General features: G+C 46.6%; 1 protein-coding gene across 8 annotated transcripts in view; it reads left to right on the plus strand.

Moving 5' to 3' along the window:
- Positions 1-23,033, plus strand: part of LOC119161370 (uncharacterized) — a 199,479-nt gene that overhangs the window by 139,816 nt on the left and 36,630 nt on the right. For 4 of the 8 annotated variants that reach the window (XM_037413806.2, XM_037413809.2, XM_037413808.2 and 1 more), the window contains exon 18: positions 16,284-17,100. The exons of 2 other annotated variants lie outside the window; for them this stretch is intronic. In XM_037413806.2, the coding sequence (XP_037269703.2) occupies positions 16,284-16,396 (113 nt within the window). In that variant the 3' untranslated portion in view covers positions 16,397-17,100. Of the gene's footprint in view, positions 1-16,283; positions 17,101-23,033 lie in introns of those variants that run through there. 2 more of the 8 variants (XR_012889357.1, XM_075885055.1) reach the window with 1 other exon arrangement.

Here is a 23,033-nt window from a genome sequence, read left to right on the forward strand (position 1 = left end):
AGATTTGATTGTACTGCTATAGTTGATTAGAAAGAAAATTATGCTAATATTGCTGACTCGAAAAAAAGAAGGTGATAGTAATTTGCTCGGCCTTGTTCAAGCACTTTCTATCATAGTAGGAGGGCATTCCTGAAAGGCTGGGCAGGAACTGTGCCACTATCGTGTTCAAAGTAGCGCTTAAACAGGATGACAGCATCTCTTGCTGCACTGTCAGCCTCTGAAATGGGCTTGGATCACACACCATCTTATTACCACTTGAGCACAAGTCTTCATCTTAAACTTGAGCTATAGGTTTCTCAAGGCTCTTTCCTCGAGTTCACGACGAGACGTCGATTGCTTCTCAGCGTGCGCGGACATGTGCAATCGCTGCATTGGCTTGGCTAGGCTAGCTTTGACATTGGTTTCATGGTTGCTAGACTGTCATGGCCGCTTCCGTTGTTCATGGCTTTTGGCCGTTTTAGTTTCATTTAACACCCATGAAAACTATGAAAAATGTTTCGATTACCCAAAACTTTTTATTATTAAATATATAAGAGACCAACCAATTATGCCTAGATAGTTTCGTTTATGCGGCTTTTTCATTTAACCGAGTTTCGTTTAAATAAGGTCCACTGTATATATATATATATATATATATATGTATATTATGATTACTTGGTTGCAGCAGCGTTTATTCGAGGAAAGACCTCGCAAAACAAACGGGCAGAGCCTGCACACAGACGATGACGATGATGATGACCCACAGTGGCGATGAGGACTAAGAGACAAGCGGATGATGGTGATTATAATCAAGCAGGGATGATGACGATGTAAATAACAAACACTCAAACTTATTTCCCCCATTTGGAAACGGACATCCTGGCCGCCGTACGTCTAAGTGACGAGGAACGTCGCGTCAAAAGTTTCATGCGAGAAGCGTGTACAATCTCGGTGCTGTGGTAATGGTGGTCTATTGGGGTGACAAGTGGTGTCACACGATAATTGACCGGTGAAGTCTGCTCCAAATTTATGTATGGCCCAATGAAGCACAGTTGGAATTTGTCAGAGACCAGGAGTGCGTATAAGTGAGTAGCCAGTTGTTCTCTGAACGGTGGTGTTGTAGGCAAAGGTCATGAATGGTAGAATAGTATCCCAGTTTAAATCTTGTGGTCGGGTTGGACGTAAATGGCAGTAATGTCTGCAAGGATTCGATGAAATCTTTCGGTGAGACCATTAGTCTGAGGGTGGTTGCTTGAAGCTGTCTTGTGAGTAGTTCCAGAAGCGCGCAGTACTTCATGTACCATTTGTGACCGGAACCTTTTGCCATGGTCACTAAGCAGAACACGAGGAGCCCCATGGCGCAGGATTGTGGTGTGAAGAATAAAGTCAGCAACTTTCACAGCTGAGCCTGTAATGACAGAGGACGTCTCAGCGTAGCGTGTCAGGTGGTCCATGGCGGTCACTTTCCATCATTTGCCAGTAGATGTAACGGGGAGAGGCCCGTGATGGTCGACACCTACAACTTCGAATGTCGTTGAGGGCACGGAATGGGCTCCAGAGGTCCAGCAGGTGCAGATGTCGGTAGTTTATGACGCTGGCATTGGGAGCAGGAACCGACATAGCATGCTACACTTGAAGAAAGGCCAAGGGAACTGCGCAGCTCCTTCGATTATTCGGGATGCGGAAAGTGAAGGACCACAGCAATCTTGTCTAGGTCGGGCCAAATTTCATCTTTGCTAACGATGTGTCCTAAGACCTTGAGAGATTTGTTAGCGGCGCCGGCAAGGCATGTCAGAACTTGATCCAATCATTCTAGGTGCTCAGGAAGCGTTGACGAAAAAATACAATGTCGTTCAGGAAGCAAAGGCAAGTTTTTTATTTCATGCCATGCAGCATGGTGTCTATCATGCACTCAAAAGTCGCGGGCACGTTCCAGAGCTCAAAAAGCATCACGTTGTATTCATATAGCCCATCAGGGGTTGCGAAAGCTATTTTCTCCTTATCGTCTTCATGCATGAGAATCTGCCAGTACCCAGAACGCAAGTCGAGGCTTAAAAAGAATGCCGCGCCTTGTAGGGAATCAAGGGCATCGTCAATGCGTGGCATGGGGTACAGGTCTTTGCATGTGATCTTATTGAGCGCCGGTAGCCCACGCAAAAACGCACAGAGCCATCCTTTTTACGGACCAGAATAGGAGACGACCAAGGGCTAGATGACGGATGGATGACTTCCCGTTTAAGCATGTTGGCAACGTTTTCTTCTATAATTTTCTTTCAGCGTGAGACACGCAGTAGTGTCGCTGGTGTACGATAGATGTCCCTACTGTTTGAATTTAGATGTGCTGTAGTAGTAGTGCGGCCCAGTGTAGACTAGCAAATATCAAAAGAACTTGCGTGTTTCTGTAACATTGCAGCAGCAGCTGCGTCTGTGAAGTTGTCAAGTCACTGCTGATGGCGGTGGTAAAGGCGGAGAAAGAAGCATGTTCATTGAGGGAAGGGTCTTATGATGCGATGGCCTGAAGTGGCATGACAAATACTGGATTGTAGTCGCCAAACCCGGGCCATACAGACACACACACACACACACACATATATATATATATATATATATATACAGTATTTACTCGATTCTACCGCGCCTTCGATTGTAACGTGCACCCGATTTCCACGACGAAAAAAAAAAAAAAAGACATCAATTGCAACGCGCACCCATTTTTCTCGCTGGCCCGCACGATCGCACCACTCAAAAAAAGGACTCTTTCGGGAGCGTCTTCCATTTAAATATGAGGTACTGGGGAAGCTTGTGCCCACATTGACGTGTAACAGAGCATTTCCGTTACTGTAGTTTTACCGTGGACCGATGTCAGCACGCAAACTTGCTTCGCCCCCTTCTTCTCGAAGGTTGTGGTGCCAGGCATGTGGAAGTAAACAGGCGTCTAATCGGCATTCCTGATTTGCCCAAGCAGGTAGCCGTTGTTGTGCCGCAAGTTTCGGATGAACCTCTGAAAACTGTGCAGCTTTTCATTGCACTCCTCCAGAAAACTTTTCGCAGATGCCCGTTCACCTTCGGAGGGAAAAGCCTTTCCTCTTCATAAAGTTAGTTAGCCAGCACCTGCTCACTTTAAACTGGCTTCGCATTAGCCCTTTTTCCAAGGCTAATCGCATAGCCCGCACTTGGAGCAGTTCTGTCGTCACGGGCCACTGTGCCGCTCCATGCTCAAGCACATACTCGGCGAGCAGCTCTTCAATTTGCGGAAACCGACCCTGCTGTGGTCAACTGAAGCCTTTCCGTGAATCATTTCTGTCGACAATCTTCTACTTTTGTTTCCGCCAGTCCCGCACGCACGTTTCGGGAACTCCGAACGGCAAGGTTCCTTTTGGCGTTGCATAAGTCAGTTGCCAGACTGGTGTGGTTGTTGCCAGACTGCTGCTAAATTTGGCTGAAAAATTTTCTCCTGTAGTTGTGGCTTCTCCATAAGAGTTTGGTGTCATCTGCGGTGCATTTCGCGAGTGCATGAGCGACGCTGCCCGTTTTAATTAACGGAATGAACAGAGCCTAGCAGCAGTGGAGCGTGGTGCTGCCGCGCAATTAAGAGGCCGTTTTAATTCCATTTCAATTAATGGAATGAACCGCGCATTACAGAATTTGTTTTAATTAATGGAATGAACCGAGCCTAGCAGAAGTCGAGCGTGGCACTGCCATGCAATTAGGAGGCCAATTTAATTAATGAAATGAACCACGCCTAGCAGAAGTCGCTGCTCGGCGCAGTTCATTCCGTTAATTAAATTGGCCTCCTAATTGCACAGCAGTGCCGCTCTCGACTTCTGTTAGGCGTGATTCATTCCGTAAATAAAACGTATTCTGTAATGCGCGGTTCATTCCATTAATTAAAATGTCCTCTTAATTACACGGCAGCGCCGTGCTCGACTTCTGCCAGGCGCGGTTCATTCCGTTCATTAAATTGGCTTCTTAATTGCGCAGCAGCGCCACGCTCGACTACTGCTAGGCACGGTTCATTCCGTTGTAATTAATTACAACGGCCAGCGTCGCTCGTTCGCGAAATGCACCGCGGATGGCACCAAATTCTCACGGAGAAGCCACAACTACAGAAAAAAAAAATTTTGCAGTCAAATTTAGTGGCAGTCTGGCAACACTGACCCTCCCAGTCTGGCAACCACTATGCAATGCCAAAAGGAACCCTGCCTTCCGAACGACCGCGATGCGCCCCGATTTCCGTCCGTTTCTGCACACACGATGACTTTGCTTTCAAAAGCAGCATCGTAGTGCACTCGAGTTTTTGGAGTCGGCCCTTCCATGTTGTCGATGATAATGCACTACAAGATGACGAACTCCTCAGCACACGTATGAAGTGCCGTACATGGGAAACATATAGGCAGAAATGGCCGACGTGCCATGCCGACGCACGTAGGGGGCGGCCATTTTAGAAATGCTGATGGCAGTAGAATGACCATATTCATTTTTTTTTTCGTACTCGATTCTAACGCACATGCGATTTATGAACTCGCTTAACCGGAAGAAAGGTGTGCGTTAGATTCGAGTAATTATGGTATATATATATATATATATATATAAGGGAAAGAAGTGTATACCAGAGGCTCATTTTTCCATGTTTTGACACAATATTTTCATTACATTGGTTCTAATAACTTCCCCTATACATTCCTTGGCATTATTGTCTGTTAGATCTCATTTAATATACATATATATATTTAATGTGTGTGTGTGTGTGTGTGTGTGTGTGTGTGTGTGTGTGTGTGTGTGTGTGTGTGTGTGTGTGTGTGTGCGTGTGTGTGGAGAGAGAGAAATTCAGCAACACGCTCACCCTTCGATATGAATTTGCATACACAAAGGTGACACGACGCACATTCTTATGGCGAATTCCAGTGAGAGAGCAGGAGCACTCAAAAGCACGCTGAAAGTGCTCTGTTCAGAGCCGGCGTGTTTCAGTGGTCGAACAGGGACAGGAGCACTGTCATCCATTGGTAGAGCGAAAGTGCTTTTGCTGCGCTGTGGGCAGCCGGGAGTAGTTTGTAGTGCTCTTGTCTGAAAAGCAGAGGAGGCGAAGTATCACAAGTCACGTGGCCCTTGAACGTCACAGTTTCGGAATTTTTCTGCAGCCAGCGAGCGCGGTGGCAATGGTAGCAACCAGGTGTAGTATGACACCGCTGTTTTGTACAAATGGCTACGATGACAGCTGGAGGTCTGCCGAATGAATCATTGCACAAACATACTAGGTATTAGGGCAATGAAGAACACGTGGCTGGCCGGTTTCACGCGTATTTTGCTGCTGCCCCAAAGAAAATATGCCAGGGCTTGGAATGTTTCAGTTACATGGTCTTCCTACTCGTCACCTTCTCACCTGCCGTCCGGGAGTGCGGCAAATTCCAATGGCCGGTTGAATGGCCCTGCTCTCAGTGCTCTGCCCCCCCCCCCCCTCTCACTCTCCTAACTGCCCTGCCCCTCTACTTCTGTTCTCTCAATGGAATTCACCATTAGATATCACGAAGTTCAATTACACTTTAACAGGCCGGGGAGTGGCACCTTTAGCCCAATTTCAGTGTCAAATATGCGACACTCATCTTGCTATCACGCCTCTTCCTCTGATTATGCTTTGGCGGTTAACATCTACAGATACCATGCAATAGTTTAATGAATTTATCATGGATGTTAGTCGTTGGAATGAAGATGTACCAAGCGTCAACGAGGATACAGCCACGTTGGACGGGGCTAAGCTGCCAAACACCGAAACATACATTGGGCAACCCTCCTTTATCAATGTACAGTAACCATTTAATTGCTCCTGTAAAGGCGCTTTACTTTCATGTTATATATGCAGATTTTTCTGACGCTGGGATCAATCATGTTTTTTCAAGGAATGATTGCTGTTATATTCTTTCATAAACATTACACTTTTTTGCATATATTCAGGCATGCATGTATTTTAATTTGCCTTATTTGCTAATAGTCTGAACACTGTATCTGGATTGTACATATATTAATAATATTGCTATTGTTATATTACTATAAGTAACTTTATATCAACTCAACCCTTTTCTTTAAATTATATATAACTTGTGCTCTTAGGGACATAGCACATTGTTTACATTCCATGCATTCGTATCAAAATTTTTTAATGGGCCCCCAGCCGCCTGCATATATACACCAATAAAAACGGTGTAAACGAAATTTTTCTTTGAATGATAAAATGTGGGCGATTAGAATGTTAAACTATCCCTCGTTGCTTCCTTTCGAAATGGTCATTAGCTGTATATTGAATTGAATTGAGTTTATTGCACAACAAGGTTGCGAGGAGACTAGGTAAAAAAGCTGCACTGAGCAGCTTGAAGGGAACCTTCAGGGAATGTTGGTGTAAACGTTCTTTGCATGCACACAGCACAAGCTTGTTACGCAAGGCAACAAATGATGCGAAAATGACCCATCGCGTAATGACTACTTATCCACGACCACGTAAAAAATAAGAATAAACAATTTTCGATACAGCATATTGTTTACCACTGGCATTTCGGCATTTAAAATTTTCTGTGTGCCGCAAAATCTCCTGCTTGTTACATGACGTCAAGAAGCCGGAGAGCATGTTCTTCTAAATGCAATTCAAGTAGGCTAGCTGCCAATCACATAAGCAGTGGCTACACATAGCAGCTGGCGAGATAGATTATGCAGCATAACACTTGCAGCATAACAGTGTTTTGTAGTTTGCGCACGTATACATCTCCGTGAGCTCACACTTGCCGAGAGAAATAGAAATAGAGAGAAATAAGCAGCGCTGCACGTGTGTCCTTTTTTGCTGCCCAAGATGTATTTTGAGTTGTAAATGGCAATTCAAATTGAGTGAAAAACAACTAGCCCGATTCCTAACTAAGCCTCCATAGTGGTAAAAACCACGAAAAACCACAGTATTTAACCTTCTCTCTGGTTCGGTATGTCAAGTTGTGGGGCAAGCTTAAAAGCTGAGCTTCCTACTGAGCTCGAGTTCACAACTTTATTCATGGCCACTTTGCAAGCTGCCGCAATGGCTTCAAGTTGCCATAAGCAAGGCTGATCACGTTTATCATTGACTAAAGCAAAGAGAAGTTTTGGCCTTTCCATGTGGAAAAATTTAAACATCAAAAACGATTCGTCACACTCATCGGCTCGCAAAAGTTTAAACAGAGGAGCGGTGATGGTATGTCCTTTTCAAAGAAAATTATTTCCCGGAAGCAGAAATGCTTTGACCGGTCCATAAACAGTTTGCTCATTCCCATCCGTAAATGCATCAACAATTCACAGCAGAATAAAAGCATGAACAAATAATGTAATATTATAGGGCCCCTGTTGAGCACTTGCCTGCTCTGCGATACTGCAATGGTCGCCTGTGCGAAAGCATTGCACAGGCGACCCGCACCGCAAAGAGCCTACAAGAAAAATTAGCACAGCCGAAATGTTGGCAAAATTTCGCTCTGTTGTAACTTTGCCTCGTAACATTTTCATTCTGCCATAAGAACGAAATTGAGGGATTACTGTTGTGACGGAAAACTTCGCCTTACTTGTTAGTTTGCTCAGCGTGCAGCCAAGAGTGACCATGGTGCACTGTCGAAAGCGCTTTTCTCAGTGGGGGGGCTAGCAGCCCCCTTTTCCCCCGGCTGTTACGCCTATGTTCGTGCATGGATCTTTCATTGCGCACACACAGCGTGGTTTTTCATCGCTGAGCGACATACATACATACCACTCTTGCTTATCTGCCATGCCCGCCGCTGATGAGGAGCCCTTTGCCCCTTTCACACCTGTAAGAAAAAAGAAAATGTGAAAATTTTTCAAAAATCTATTTGTACTCATTTTTTTAATAAAAGAGTATCATTCTTTCAACTTCATAGGGTCTTTTTATTTCACAGATTGTGTCAAAAAGTCTAATTTGTAGGTGGCCTCACTGTAGGTAGTACAATGAAAAAGGCAATAAAATGAAAGCAAAGTCGCACATAGACCAACATGGTCTAGTGTGCCTATCTAGAGTTAAAAACACAAGTATGACAAGTGTAGTCTTCATAGGTTCCGCTTGAAACCAAATTTTGGTGATGACTGGTATTGGCAGGGAGATCAGGCTATTGGGCACGAGGACACACCGTGGTGCCATCATGCGGACGCATCTCTGTGACGTGCGTGGTTGGATTGATCTGCCAGCCCTCTCGCGTGCAGCTCGAAGCAGCTTTTGTGTCTCCTTTTTTATTATTATTGTGGCACTTCACTCAACAAAATCATGAAAATGCTGCTGCAGCTTCTGCACTGACTGCAAAAAGTGCTAAATAACCACTCCGAAAAAGTTTTACGCTTCTCACAATGCCTGACTTTCGGCGTCCTCTAATATATTCACCTATATGAAAACCACAAGGGCCGAACGCACCGCTTTTGTAAAAGGTAACTACTCATTCCATGTCCACTTGAAGCATCAAATGGGTATTAACGCATGCTTGCAGCAAAGAGACTTATTTTTGCTGAAAGAAATGCGCACAACCACGCTACTTCATTCATTGTAGGCTCGCATCTGAAGACAGGCCGTGGTTGACATCACAAACATGGGCAAATTTGCATTTTCGTTTAGCACACACAATGTTACGAAGCACAGCGCAAGCTGATTCTTCGCTTTTTGGAAAGCAACGCAGCATTTTTGCAGCAGCATGCAGCTGCAATCTTTCGGTTATGATTGCGAGCTAAAGTGAGAGTCACACACATGTGCTTGCTTCATTCAGAGTTGTAACTAGGTAAAATTTCACTCGATTAAAATTTTCTCTGCGGTGCAATTCTAATATTTATTCCAAAAATTTTGTACTGTTGTCACATGGTGAACATTCGATCATGATCAAGCCACACATGGGTGAAAATTACAAATGATTGGCTCGGTTCCACAGCTTCTACAAAGAGGTAAATTGTAGTAAAAAATGGGATCCCGACTGGGCTTGATTATCATATACATACCTGCCAATTGTTCCGATTTTCGCGACAAATGTATGAATTTCAACCGCGTTTATGATTTTACAAATCTTGCCTGAAATTTTACAAAAACTATTTCATTTTCGATAAAAAATTAAAATTAGTTAAATGGTGTGGCCTCCACTATTGGCTACGGCTAATAGCTGTAGCTAGTAGTCGCAGAGGCCACAAAAACGGCGATGTGCTTATATTCCGCCACCAGGAGAGAACAATACGTATTGGTGTTATCATCATCACGTACCTGCCAAGTCTCCCGTATTGGTGCTATCATTATGACCTACCTGCCTAGTCGCCCGCATCATCGGGGAGGCTCCTGGATTTCCACCGTTTCTTCCGTTTGTACGGTTGCCATGAAAATCTCCTGGAAATTGAAATTTGTGTGCGAGATCTGGCTGCATTGACAAAAATGCAGGTCAGTTCGTTCCAGGCTATTTGCATACCCACTGCATTTTATTAAAAACGAATTTGAGAGGCGTTCATCTAAATGTGCCGTAGAGTCTCAGTGATATGAAATCGCAGCAGATACGAATTCATGAAATTCCCCAGCCAAATTCATGTGTTCAATGGGCCGAAATTTGAATTTTCCGAACACTTTTCCTAATGGTGTCGTGTGATATGAACTTAAGTTCTGAAAGCATCGAACAAAGGCCGATCGAGAGCAGCATGCTCGAAGTTTCGAAAGTACCCATACGACTAGCGCACGCACCGTCTTCTACACTGTGTGTGGCTATTGTTGCCACAATCGCTGTGGAGGAAACCGTGGTCATTCGACACGATCATATATGGTGACGGCCTTACTGACAAAACTCCGAAAGTGTGCACACGTCCAACGCTCGACCATTCAAAGCAACGATGCTTTCCACAAACTTTGTGGACAAAACCACGGCAGTTGCGATCATAGATAGCATAAAAGGACTTAGTTTTGAAGGCTTGTGGATTGAAAACAAAACTACCGTGTACAGCAACCACCACGACAAAACTGCAGTCGCGGTGATGCAATAGCGATCGATCTACGAGCTCCAAGAACACGTGGCTCATGCAGCAGTAGATTAAAGGTGGTAAAGGCATGAAAAAAAGGCCAGAAGCGTTTTGGCGTTCCTGTCCAAAGAATCCAGTAGCGAGCGAAGCCAAAGCTTTGTCCCCTGCTTTCGCGGCAGCCAGCTGCACCATGCCGTCCATTCACGTGTAAATACATACCCGAGTTGTTTTGACGGAAATGGATTTTTTTGCTAGTTGTTTTGATGACGCAAAATTTCGGGAGCATTTGCGCTCCCCCTTTGAGACTCTCACCTAGTGGGAAACCCTACCCTCATAAGTTTGGCCACTCCAAGCCATTATAAAGCTGCAATGCCGATGTTTGCGCTTGTGTTTGAGACCCTTTTTTTTTGTTTTTTATTTGGTGCTGAAAATAGGGGGAAATAATTAAGCGCCTTGATTTGACTTATGGCAACAAAACTTGATTATGCTTGTCGCTAAAGGCGAATCTATCACAGCTACAAATTAAAAAAATAAACGTTTGTAATTGGGGGGGGGGCAGGCAGATGGTGTCCACTGTTTTGTGCGCTATATGCCATGGGAAAAGTTTTCGGCGGGAGGGGGGGAGGGCATGGGTCTGGTGGGCTGAGCATTGGCTACCCAAGTGGCTCACAGAAACCCGTGTGGTCGGGTACACGCATGAAGACAGACACCAGAGAAGGAGAGTGGGGGGTGGCACAGACTGTGATAAAAGTTACCTTGGCAAAAGAAGTAGCTTTAGCAGACTGAAGCAGCACATGTTTGATGTAAGAAAGAGGGTTTCGTCGAAAGCGCTGACCAAACATGCAGATTCAGCTGGCCACGAAATAGACTGAAATAGAGTTAAATTAACAAAAATTAAGGAAAGGAACTTGACATCTAGACTTTATCTTGACTCTGACAATTCAGGCGATGGTGCACAATCTTGAATGTAATGACTTCAACCTTTCCCACATGTACGCATGTATGTCAGATTTCAAAATATACAGCACCGTTGCAGTGGTCTAGTGGTTAAGGTACTCAGCTGCTGACCCGCAGGTTGCGAGATCGAATCCCGGCTTTGGCAGCTGCATTTTCGATCCAGACAAAAATGCTGTAGGCCCGTGTGCTCAGATTTGGGTGCAAATTAAAAAACAATAGGTGGTTGAAATTTTTGCAGCCCTACACTACAGCGTCTCTTATAATCATATGGTAATTTTGGGTTGTTAAACCTCATATATCAATATTATTTTAAAATATTCATAATTGGACTGTTTGCTCACTCATTTATTTTGTGAATGAGGCTGCAGTGCAGTTACTGAAACGTTCTGCTTTTATGTCAACAATCGTGGTCGGTGCTCATTTTAACCCCATGGGCTTGAATTAACAACCACAACAACATAGGAGAGTGGTGACAGTGGCACTGTCAGTGGTCATGACAGGAACATCGCGTACATAGTGCGCTGGGGTGTGTCGTCGATAGCTTTTGCTGCAGCTTTCTGGATCATGTAGTCTGTAGAAGTCTGCACACAGGAAGTGAGAGCAAAACAGCGCTGTTCAAAAGTGAAAACACTGCGAAGTCCCAGTTAAGAACAACTCATCCAATCGCCATTTTTCCTTCGCCATAGTGAGGCGGGGTCACGTGATCCAACTCTGCACGTCACTGCATGGAGCAGCGCCCGCTTCTCCAGTGGTGGGCCTCGCACCCAATAGGCGGCAGCACAGTCGCTGCGGTAGTCTAAATGGGTAGCCCGCAGTGCGTATTCAAGTGCACACAGTGGCGCTGTATTGTGAGTGGTTTGATCAGATTGTCGAAAAATAAAATGTGTTAACTGCAGTTTACTGGTAATATCTATGCTCCCCATTGATGAATATATGCAGGAAGCCCCTTCCATGTTTCTTCTACAAGTGAGAGAGGCAAAATCTCGCAGTCAAAGAAATGCTCACCCTGGGTGACTATCACTGTGCTTTTGCACTATATGACGTCTTTTTGTTGTTTTATTTATACATGTTTAAATTATGTACCACCTCCTACTCACTGCTGTAGTAAGACTAAACTAATTAAGTTTTTATTTCATACTCATCTGGAATATAAAAAAAAGAAAGAAAGCTCATGCACTCTACACGTGATTGCACCTCTGTTTTCTCTTTCTTATTCAGCTCTCCATTAAATGTAAGACAGTTGCCCCGCCACGGTGGTCTAGGGGCTAAGGTACTCTGCTGCTGACCTGCAGGTCCCGGGATAAAATCCCGGCTGTGACGGCTGCATTTCCGATGGAGGCGGAAATGTTGTAGGCCCGTGTACTCAGATTTGGGTGCTCGTTAAAGAACCCAAGGTAGTCGAAATTTCCGGAGCCCTCCACTACGGTGTCTCTCATAATCTTATGGTGGTTTTGGGATGTTAAACCCCACAAATCAATCAAATGTAAGACAGTTGATGTTATTAGTCAAAAAAGCTGCATGGCTGACTGCGTTCTAGCGCTATGGAGACATTTAACACATACGCTCTTGTTTTTTCTCCCATATTAGTATAAAAAGCTAACATCAGCGAGAATTCATTGATTGATTACGCGCATGACAGTGGGGCAAAAAAAACATGGCTATTTTATGGGACAAGTATTTGACCCATGAAAAGTTTTTTAATACCCTATGAATAATAGTTGCTGCATTCAGTTGCTCAATAACAATGCCACACAAAAGCTCAATATAATCTGAGAAAGGTGAAGTGTTGCGTGATCGGTATGCCGTCTGGGTTAATTTTGAACACCTGAGTTCTTTAAGGCATACCAAAATGTAAGCACACGAGTGTTTTTACATAAATTCTGCCTCGGGCTAAAATTGCGCACAGCAACTCCATTTTTGCCACAGCCATGTCATGCCCCCCCCCCCTCCTTTTTTAGGGTACAGTTTAAGTAACGAAGTGCCCGATTTTACTTGATAGAAATATGTCTTCGTAGTGGGACCACGACTGTTTAAGCGTCACTAAAGCGTCACTGAAGCGTATCGCATAACCAGCTACAGTGACACAGTTATCCACTGTTAAGGGTCGGAAGGAAGGTCACTGGAGGATACGAAAACAAAACAGGTTTATGGCACTATTTACACATATTTACAGAAAAGAAAGGTTAGTGGTTTCACAAACCACGAGCGTGGTGGTTGAACCGTTACATGGTTCAGAGCGACGTCCAGCACTCTGCGGCGTCGTTTTAAGCCCTGTCAGGCTCCTCTTCTCCGAGTGGAACACCAATCACACACACAACAGGTGAGGGGGACGAGCATGCACGGTCCACGTGAACGTCCAATATTGAGTCGTGAACACTGCACTGCAAGGTGGCGCCAGTGGGGCTCTTCCTCATCGTGTGTGTGCCGCTAGTCGAGAGGTCCCACGATCCTGACAGCTTACATCAAAGGGTCCACCGAACAGCTCGCCTAATTAGCGGGGTGATTTGCGGTGGCCACCGCGGTCTCTTCCAAGGAAGATACTGTCTTTGTTGTCCTCTCTCGAACGGTTAACGGCGTCGTGGCGACACGACGTCTCGTCCTCGGGCTAGCAGGGACAATGCCTGGCGAGCATAGGCAGCCCGCCGGTCGGCTACGTGATTGAGGATTAAAAGAGCCCCGCTCCCCCGTCAGCTCTGGCGCCGGTCACAACAGCCTCCCCATCGCCAGTTGAGTCGCCGAGGGCATCAGTCACCGCTTCTGCTCGAAGAGACGACAAAAGGATCTGTAGTTGAAAGTCAGGAACTCGCCTTCGCTTGCCACATGGTCTGGGTAATAGCTCAAATCTTCGACAGCGTCTGGCAGCCTCCCCAGTAGACCGGCTTAGGCACAATGGCGCCTGTCCAGACGAATTTTCAGGCCAGACTTAACACCACCTAACAGCTAGGCAAAAGTGCATAGCCTAAAGCCTCGCTTTAGTTTATTAACCAGTCTTCAAAACGCTTCATTCACACACTATATAACATGTTCACTGCGGCGTGGGCCACCGGTGAGTCACGGCTTGAACTCCCTGTATGCAGCTGCAAATTCATGCACATTTGTCTGCTTACAGCTGCTATAACTTTGGCACTTGAATGCAGAGGTATGTTTTTTATTGCAGGAGGATACGCCCAGAAGAATACTTCTCTGATTTTATACGCCATGACCCACCGGTGACCCACGGTGCAATCAACAAAAATGTGTTTGTGCTATGTGCGGCACGACCCACGCACCAGAGCTATTCATCTTGGGCTGCTGTCTGAAATTCAAAATTTCAATTAAATTAATATATATTTTCTATTGCATTGGACGTGAGGTGGCATGTTTGTTTCAAAGCCATCGGGCTGTGGTACGTTTCTTCATTGTTTTTGTAAAGTTCTCTCGCAGTTTTTCAGTTACATGCCATTGAACTAAGTTTAGGAGTTTTCCCTGCTGCTCCAAAACATTTCAGAGCACCTATTGGAGGCTTGTGCCTGTTACAGGCACAAAAGAAAGCACGGAACCGAGTAAAGAAAAGAGCTTATCACATAAATTGATTTTATGTGTGTTTTCAGAGCAAGCACACTTCATATTTATACATGGATTCATGTGAAGCAGCTAGAAAACAGCTTTGCACCTTTCAAATAATCACTCCAAATGCCCGCTGCAAAGGTGGCAGCACCATCTCGTTGGAAAGATTTTATCATATAAATTGATTTTATGTGAGTTTTCAGAGCAAGCACACTTCGTATTTAAACATGTATTCATGTGAAGCAGCTAGAAAACAGCTTTGCACCTTTCAAATAATCACACCAAATGCCCGCTGCAAAGGTGGCAGCACCATCTCGTTGAAGTCAAAGATAGAGGCATAGCCGCGTGTTTCACAGGTGGGTCACGATGCACCTAAAGCCAGACCAACAAAAACATGCTGCAGTGAACATGTTAATATTCCTCGTGTTTGGGATGATACCAAGTGCACTTCACAATACACTTGACCCAACCAGAAAGCAGCACCCACACTGAAATTATTCTAACAAATGGAAGGTAGGACAACAATATACAACTCTCGAAAGTTGCACTCACTGATCTCATATGAGGGCATACATAGCCAAGCAAGGCCAAATGCTTCTGTATATCGTGTTGGGCATACTTGCAAGCAGACAAACTTTAGCTAACAAAACCATAGAGTTTTTTGCAAAAATACCTAGACGGAAATTTGCCGCCACCGTCTATCCCAATTTTTTAATGGCCGCCATCCAGGCACTGGTGTTGACAGTATATATGTCTGCGAGGCTTGTGTTGGCTGGTGATGAGCAAGGCTTCACCTCAAAAGCAGATACGACTGCACAAATAAAGGTCCTCTAAAGCGAAATTATTATTATGATGAATCCTTTCAGGCATATTACATTCTAAACTAGAGGTCCACTCCCCTCAACGGCATAACCAAATGGCGAACGAAAGGAACACACAGCTAGCCGTGGCAGAGTGAACTTTGGCTTTGTCGTCTGCCTGCCAAGTTCGGCGGCCATTTATTACTTTTTACACTGCGTCTAACTGTACATCAGTGCAGAAGTTTTCAGTGGTAAATAAAGCTAGTTTTTATGCAATGATAAAAAAATAAATAGCTCACTACGTGCTCCTTCAGTACAAAATCAGCTATTTTGACGCAAGGAGCACGTTGAAGCCAAACGTGTCTTTGAAGTATTAGGCCTTTACGCGAAATACACCAATCCAAGTCATGTTTGAAACTCACATATCTTGGCATTCCAATACGTCTAACTGCTTGCAGTGCCACTTTTCTCTTTAGGCAAGTATTGGAAACTCTATGAACAAAACGGAACAAACCACGCTTTCAGGGTGTAGATGACGTACGCACACATGCAAAACTATGCAGGGAGCAATCCACAGTAGGCGTGCTTCATGCAGTAGCCGCCAGGAGGTGACTCCGCCTGTTCTCGCTACCAATAGCTATTTAGTTGTCATCAGTCATTTCGTTACACCGTCTCATGACAACTATACTCGTAAACAGTAATGAAAAGGTTAGTGTATTCTTTGAAAGGCATTGCAGTCATTTAACCTCTTGCTCATTTTGCAAAAAAGTTTTTTTCAGGCCTCTCAATTATGCCTCGAAATTGCGGCGTTTCAGTTTGTGTTGGGGACTCTGGGTTACAAAGATTTACCCTTTTCTCTCTCTCTCTCTCTCTGTGTGCGTGCGTGTGTGTGTGTGTGTGTGTGTGTGTGTGTGTGTGTGTGTGTGCTCATGTGGGAGTGGGTGCATGCACATAAGCACAAGGCTTCTTTTTTTTTAAGGTCTCACTGCCCATATTCATTTATTCATTTTTTTTTCTTAGGTGAAAAATTCGATGTCCGAGCATTCCACAAGGTCATCCTTGACAACCCTGGCCCACTGACATTCCTAGAGAAACAAGTCGGCAAGCACATTGTGGAAACAACGGGTCATTAAGACGAGAGCCGCAATAAGCTGATGTAAGGTGTGCAGAATACCTCGTGCTGCCACATATTTTAATTTTGTTCCTGAACCCTGTAATGCCTTGTATGCCATCCTTGGTATACCTTATCTTTGCCTTCAATCATTTTTATATGCAAGTTATCTTTGGTGGCATTATCAAAATTTGGGAAATTTTGATTGCACGCTCTTCTACTTCGAGATTCGCTGGTGTTGAAAATGCATGTTGAAGCATTTAATGTGCCGTAGCCAGTATGATATGTCAGTAATTGCTGGGAAGGAGACAAGTTGTGGAGTGACAGGCTGAATTGGTAACTTGCTCAAGCTATTTATCTTGATGAGCTATTAGCATCATTTCCTTTATAATGGTCGACGTGCTGTAAAATGCATCCCAGACAACGCAAATTTCTCTTGCTCATACTGAGACTGATGTGTGTATTCAGCTATGTTTTCTTAAAGTTTTAGCAAAATCTCATAATAAGTCTGGCATCAAAATTTAAGCAGCATTATTCATACCTGTTGTTTCCTGTCGTATTGTTACAGCCCCCAAATTCATTCATTGTAAGAGTGTACGTGCACTCCTGAAAGCCAGTTAGTTTATGTTGACTGAGAATGCAGCAAGTGAAGAACACTGTAGATTAGTTAATGGTAGTGGAAAACAGATTGTGAAAATCACACCAAATAAAAGAGATTGTATTGTACTTGGTTTATATTCTTACTTTTTCTTTCTTGTACATATACAATTTTTTTCACTTAAACTATACAGGGTGTCCCTCTCAACTCGCAGCACGATTTTTAAAAAAGCCACTAGCGTTACTCAAAAAACCCTGATGCATATTATTCCTAGTACAATGGCCTAGCTGATAGTGATTTTTGTTAATTAGACTTATATACATGAATTAATTAAATATTTAATTTTAGAACAACTGTTCTAACTGTTAAAGCGTCAATGAGGCTGTTGTAGTCATTCATGTGGGGCATCGAACTGATGAACAGAAGGCGAGCATTCTGATGAACAGAAGGCGAGCATGATCCTTGCCTTGGGAGTCGCATATGGCAACACAACAAAGGCCGCAAGGATTTATCGCTCATGGAAGCGTGGCTGTAGAAATAACGCTTCAAAATTATAAGAAAAAATTTAAACATGTGAGAAACCGGCTTTTTCACAAAACGGCGGCTGAGAACTTCATCCTTGAGTGACAACCTACGTGCCGATGTTCTGGCATTTATGGCAGTGAACCCTCAAGCTAGCGTGCGAGACGTGGCTGCCCAGGCACCCATTTCCAAGTTGTCAGTTTGGCAGATGTTGAATAACTCAGATTTGCATCCATATCATCTTAACCTGCACCAAAGCTTGCGAAAGAAGGACTTGCAGGATCCCCTATATTTTTCTAGTTGGATCATCACAAAATGCGACAAATCTTTGAACTTTTTTAGTAATGTAATCTGGACTGACGAAGCGAGTTTTTGCAGAAACGCGCAAGTAAATTTGCATAATGCCCACTACTGGAGTGGCTGCAGTGAACCCGGGGAGAGCACACTCGGCACCAGTACCAGTGGTCTTTTAATGGTTGGTGCGGAATTTTCGCCAGAGATGGAATTGGCACCATCTGTTCCGATGACATGCTCACTGGACAGCGTTATGTGGATGAAATCCTTAAAGGAACGGTAGATAGATTTTTCAGTGAAATTCCTCCGTCAAGTCCTACACTTGTGTGGGTACTAGCAAGATGGGGTGCCAGCACAGCCACGCACTAAACTGGTTGGATGCGAATATTCATGAACGATGAATTGGATGGCACGGGCATGTCCGCTGACCGGCTAGGTTGCTTAATCTCACTCCATGAAATTTCTTTCTGTGAGGATACGTGAAAGATTCTTGATATTTATTTGATATATATATATATATTGTTATGGCGTTTATTAGCGGGCAGACAGCGAGTATACACAATGGCGACAGTAGCGGCCAAGCACGGACTCTAAGCGCGAGCGGCGTTCTTGTTGGGTAGCCCCACTAGAAGGTACTCAAGAGTTCGACCCATTTCAGAGTTCGGAGGCTTCGCTACAATTACCCCGGGGTCGAAGAGGGAGCCGCCTGGCGACCTAGCAGCTTGTTACTATGAGCGGGTCATAATAAGCCTTCAGGCGCTCCACGTTGACGATGTCTCGCCCACGGCGGCGCATGTCCGAAGATTGTTCAACGGGTTCAATCAGATAGTTGACGGGTGAGGTGCGCTCGATGACACGGTAGGGGCCTTCGTATTTGGGACGTAGTTTGGAAGAGAGGCCAGCTGCAGAGGTCGGGATCGAGAGCCATACAAGCGCACCAGGAAGGAACGTGGGCTCAGAAGTGGTGGAGCCATCACGAATACTCTTCTGCCGCTCTTGCTCTTGCGTCGTAAAAGTCTTGGCAAGCTCGCGACACTCTTCAGCAAGCCTGGCAGTCTCGGAAATAGGTGTACACTCGGATGGATCCGGCGTGTACGGGAGCATTGTGTCCATGGTGTGCGACGGGTGCCTTCCGTACAGCAAGTAGAAAGGTGAAAAACCAGTCGTGCTCTGAGGGGCGGTGTTGTAGGCGTAGGTGACGAAGGGCAGTATATTATCCCAATTAGTGTGGTTGGCAGCGACGTACATAGAAAGCATGTCGCCGAGGGTGCGGTTAAAGCGTTCGGTGAGGCCATTCGTCTGTGGGTGGTAAGCAGTAGTTTTGCGGTGGACAGAATGGCACTCCGTCAGAATGGCTTCGACGACTTCCGACAAGAAGACACGGCCTCGATCGCTGAGAAGCTCCTGAGGTGGACCGTGGTGCAGTATAAATCGATGCAGTAGGAAGGACGCAACATCACGCGCAGTAGCCGCAGGGATAGCGGCGGTTTCGGCGTATCGCGTTAAATGATCTACGGCGACGATGGCCCAGCGGTTACCAGCCGACGTCAGAGGAAGTGGTCCATACAAATCGATACCTATGCGCCCAAACGGACGCTCAGGGCAAGGTAACGGCTGCAGACTGGCTGGCGACATGTGTGCTGACGGTTTGCGGCATTGGCAAGCGAGGCAGGAGCGAACGAACTGCTGCACATAGCGGTACATCCCGCGCCAGAAGTAGCGTTGTCGAATACGACGGTAGGTTTTGAATACCCCAGAGTGCGCGCATTGCGGATCAGAATGGAAGGATTCACATATCTCTGACCGCAGACTGCGGGGTATCACGAGTAACCACTGCCGGCCATCGGCGTCGTAATTGCGTCGGTGTAGAAGGCCGTCACGGATGGCGAAATGGCGAGCTTGACGACGCAAGGCACGCGTGGATGGCGTTGCGGATGGATCAGAGAGCAAGTCGATGAGCGGGCTGATCGAATTATCCTTTCGCTGTTCGGTAGCGATGATGTCAACATCAATGGCAGAAACAGCAGCCGAGGATACTGAGCAGAGCACATCACCTTCAGGCAGAGGGGAGCGCGAGAGGGCGTCGGCGTCAGCATGCTGGCGTCCGTTGCGGTACAGCACGCGGATGTCATAGTCTTGTAAGCGAAGAGCCCAACGGGCGAGACGGCCTGAGGGATCCTTCAGTGATGAAAGCCAGCATAGTGCATGATGGTCGGTGACGACATCGAATGGGCGACCATACAAATAAGGTCGAAACTTTGTAAGGGCCCAGACTATGGCCAGGCACTCTTTCTCCGTGACGGTGTAGTTTGTCTCGGCTCTCGTGAGCGTACGGCTTGCATATGCTACGACATATTCAGAGAATCCGGGTTTGCGCTGCGCCAGGACAGCGCCAAGGCCTACACCACTGGCGTCTGTGTGCACCTCCGTCGGGGCCGTAGGGTCGTAGTGGCGTAAAATGGGAGGAGACGTCAGCAAATGGCGAAGCTTCGCGAACGCGTCGTCGCACTCAGACGACCACGAATTGAGGGGCCCGTTACTTCCAAGGAGCTTCGTCAGCGGTGATACAATCGTAGCAAAGTTTCGTATGAAGCGTCGGAAGTATGAGCACAGGCCCACGAAACTACGCAGTTCTTTGACGGACGCAGGTTTGGGGAATTCAGCCACGGCCCGAAGCTTGGCTGGGTCAGGAAGAATGCCATCCTTAGACACAACGTACCCTAGGATGGCGAGTTGCCGTGCTGCAAAGCGGCACTTCTTCAGATTTAGTTGCAAGCCGGCATTGCTCACACGTGCGAAAACTTCTTTCAGACGTTGGAGATGCGTGGAGAAATCTGGAGCGAACACAACAACGTCATCGAGGTAACACAAGCACGTGTGCCATTTCAAGTTGCGCAGAACGGTGTCCATCATGCGCTCAAAGGTCGCAGGTGCATTACATAGACCAAACGGCATGACGTTGAATTCGTACAAGCCGTCAGGTGTGATGAACGCAGTCTTCGGTCGAGCGTCATCAGCCATGGGTACTTGCCAGTACCCGGAGCGCAGATCAAGAGAAGAAAAAAATTCGGCTCCGTGAAGGCTGTCAATTGCGTCATCGATGCGCGGCAGTGGGTAAACATCCTTGCGAGTGATCTTATTGAGCCGTCTGTAGTCCACACAGAACCGCACAGAACCATCTTTCTTGGCGACAAGAACAACAGGAGACGCCCATGGACTGTCCGAGGGCCGAATAACGTCGCGTCTGAGCATATCATCAACCTGCTCGTTAATTTCCCGACGTTCAGCAGGCGACACGCGGTAGGGACGTTGCCGTAATGGTGGATGGGCACCAGTGTCGATACGATGTGTAACAGCGGACGTGCGACCGAGAGAACTTCGCCCAACATCGAAAGAAGAATGATATTCTCGCAGCAGGTCCAGAAGCTGGGAACGCTGTACCGACGTAAGATTGTCATCAATGTAAGGGCCAAATACATCAGGAGATGATGAATCATAAGTGGAAACAGCGCTGACGGTACACGAACTGGGACAACGCGAGTCATCAGGTACGTCCAGGACTTGTGCGTTATCCACTGGTTCCACTCTGCCGAGACATTCCCCTCGAACCAAGGTAACAGTGTACGGGGATGTGTTGGTCACAAAAATAGCGGCGTTGCTCTGGGTGATTTGCACGGTCGCGAAAGGTACTAGCAACCCTTTCCTTCGGCAAGCACGGTCGGATGGCGAAACGAGTGCAATTGTGTCGGAGAGTCCAGCGCAGTAGACAGATACACCCATTGCCGAACTTGGAGGCACTATGGTATCGTCTTTCACGAGAATCTTACTCAGTGTCGAGGGACTGTCTTCCGGCGTCAAATGCGAGAAGGGTGAGAGTTCAATTTCGGCAGCGGCACAATGGATGACGGCGTCGTTGCGGGAGAGAAAATCCCACCCCAGGATGACGTCATGAGAGCATGCAGGAATGATGATGAATTGGCCGACATACAGAACGTCCTGAACGACAACGCGAGCTGTGCACTCTGCTGAAGGATGGATACGATGTGAACCGGCAGTACGAAGGGACAACCCAGAAATTGGCGTCGTCACTTTTCGAAGCAAGCGGCAGAAGTTTTCGTCCATAACGGATACTGCAGCTCCAGTGTCAATAAGAGCAGATGCATGAACACCGTCCACAAGCACGTCTATGACATTAGATGGGCGGCTCTGAGGGCTTTCACATCGCAATAGCATCGCAGTCCTTGCCTCGGGGACTGCGACGACTAGTTTTCCCGCTCATGATTAGCCGAACTTGGCCTCATGGGGGACAGGGAACGACGTCGTGGAGACGGCGACCTTCGAGGAGATGGACCTGGGCGAGACGGCGGTGGCATAGACGGTATTTCGTCGTGATAGGGACGGCTGAGGTGGCCAGCAATAGGCGAAGAAATTGGAGCCGGCTGTACACGATGGCAATAACGGGCTACGTGACCGGCGTAACCGCAGGCAAAGCAGATGGGCCGGTTGTCGGGTGAGCGCCATCGGTTCGCTGGGGTAGGTCTTGTCCATGACGTAAGAGCCGATGGACGGAACTGTGGCTGGAAAGGCTGCAGGGGATGCTGGAGCTGAGTCTGCGAGGTCACGTCAACATACGTAGCCGGCATAGCCGCTGTAAAGGATGGAGGTCGTGCGGCAGCTTCGGCGTAAGTCAGTGGGGCGGGCGGTTGAACGACTGGAGGCGGCCTGGCGACCACTTGGGCGTAACTTGGGGGCGCAGGGGCCGGAAGCTGTTGTGGTTGGTACGCCGGCATGACTTCCGCTATTTCCTGCTCAATTGCTCGGCGGATGGGTGGAAGAATGGTAGTGGCCGATTGTTGAGCAGCCGGTGGGTGGGCAAAGGGCAGGAGAGAGAACTGCCGCGCGATTTCCTCACGTATGAAGGACTTGAGGTCTGCCAGCAGTGCCACCTGATCACAGCTCGCCTCCAAGCCTGCAAGCCCTGCATCTCGTGGTGTAGAGCGACGGGTCATCGAACGCTGCCGGCGGAGCTCCTCGTAGCTCTGGCACAGCGTGATGACCTCAGCTACTGTGCCTGGGTTTTTGGCAAGCAGCATCGTGAAGGCATCATCGTCAATGCCCTTCATGACGTTCCGGATCTTGTCTGATTCGGACATGCTGTCGTTGGATTTTTTGCAAAGGTCCAGGACATCTTCTATGTAACTGGTGAATGATTCACCGGCCTGCTGAGCGCGTTCGCGTAAGCGCT

This window comes from Rhipicephalus microplus, unplaced genomic scaffold (assembly GCF_043290135.1).
Source record: "Rhipicephalus microplus isolate Deutch F79 unplaced genomic scaffold, USDA_Rmic scaffold_65, whole genome shotgun sequence".
Taxonomy (NCBI): domain Eukaryota; kingdom Metazoa; phylum Arthropoda; class Arachnida; order Ixodida; family Ixodidae; genus Rhipicephalus; species Rhipicephalus microplus.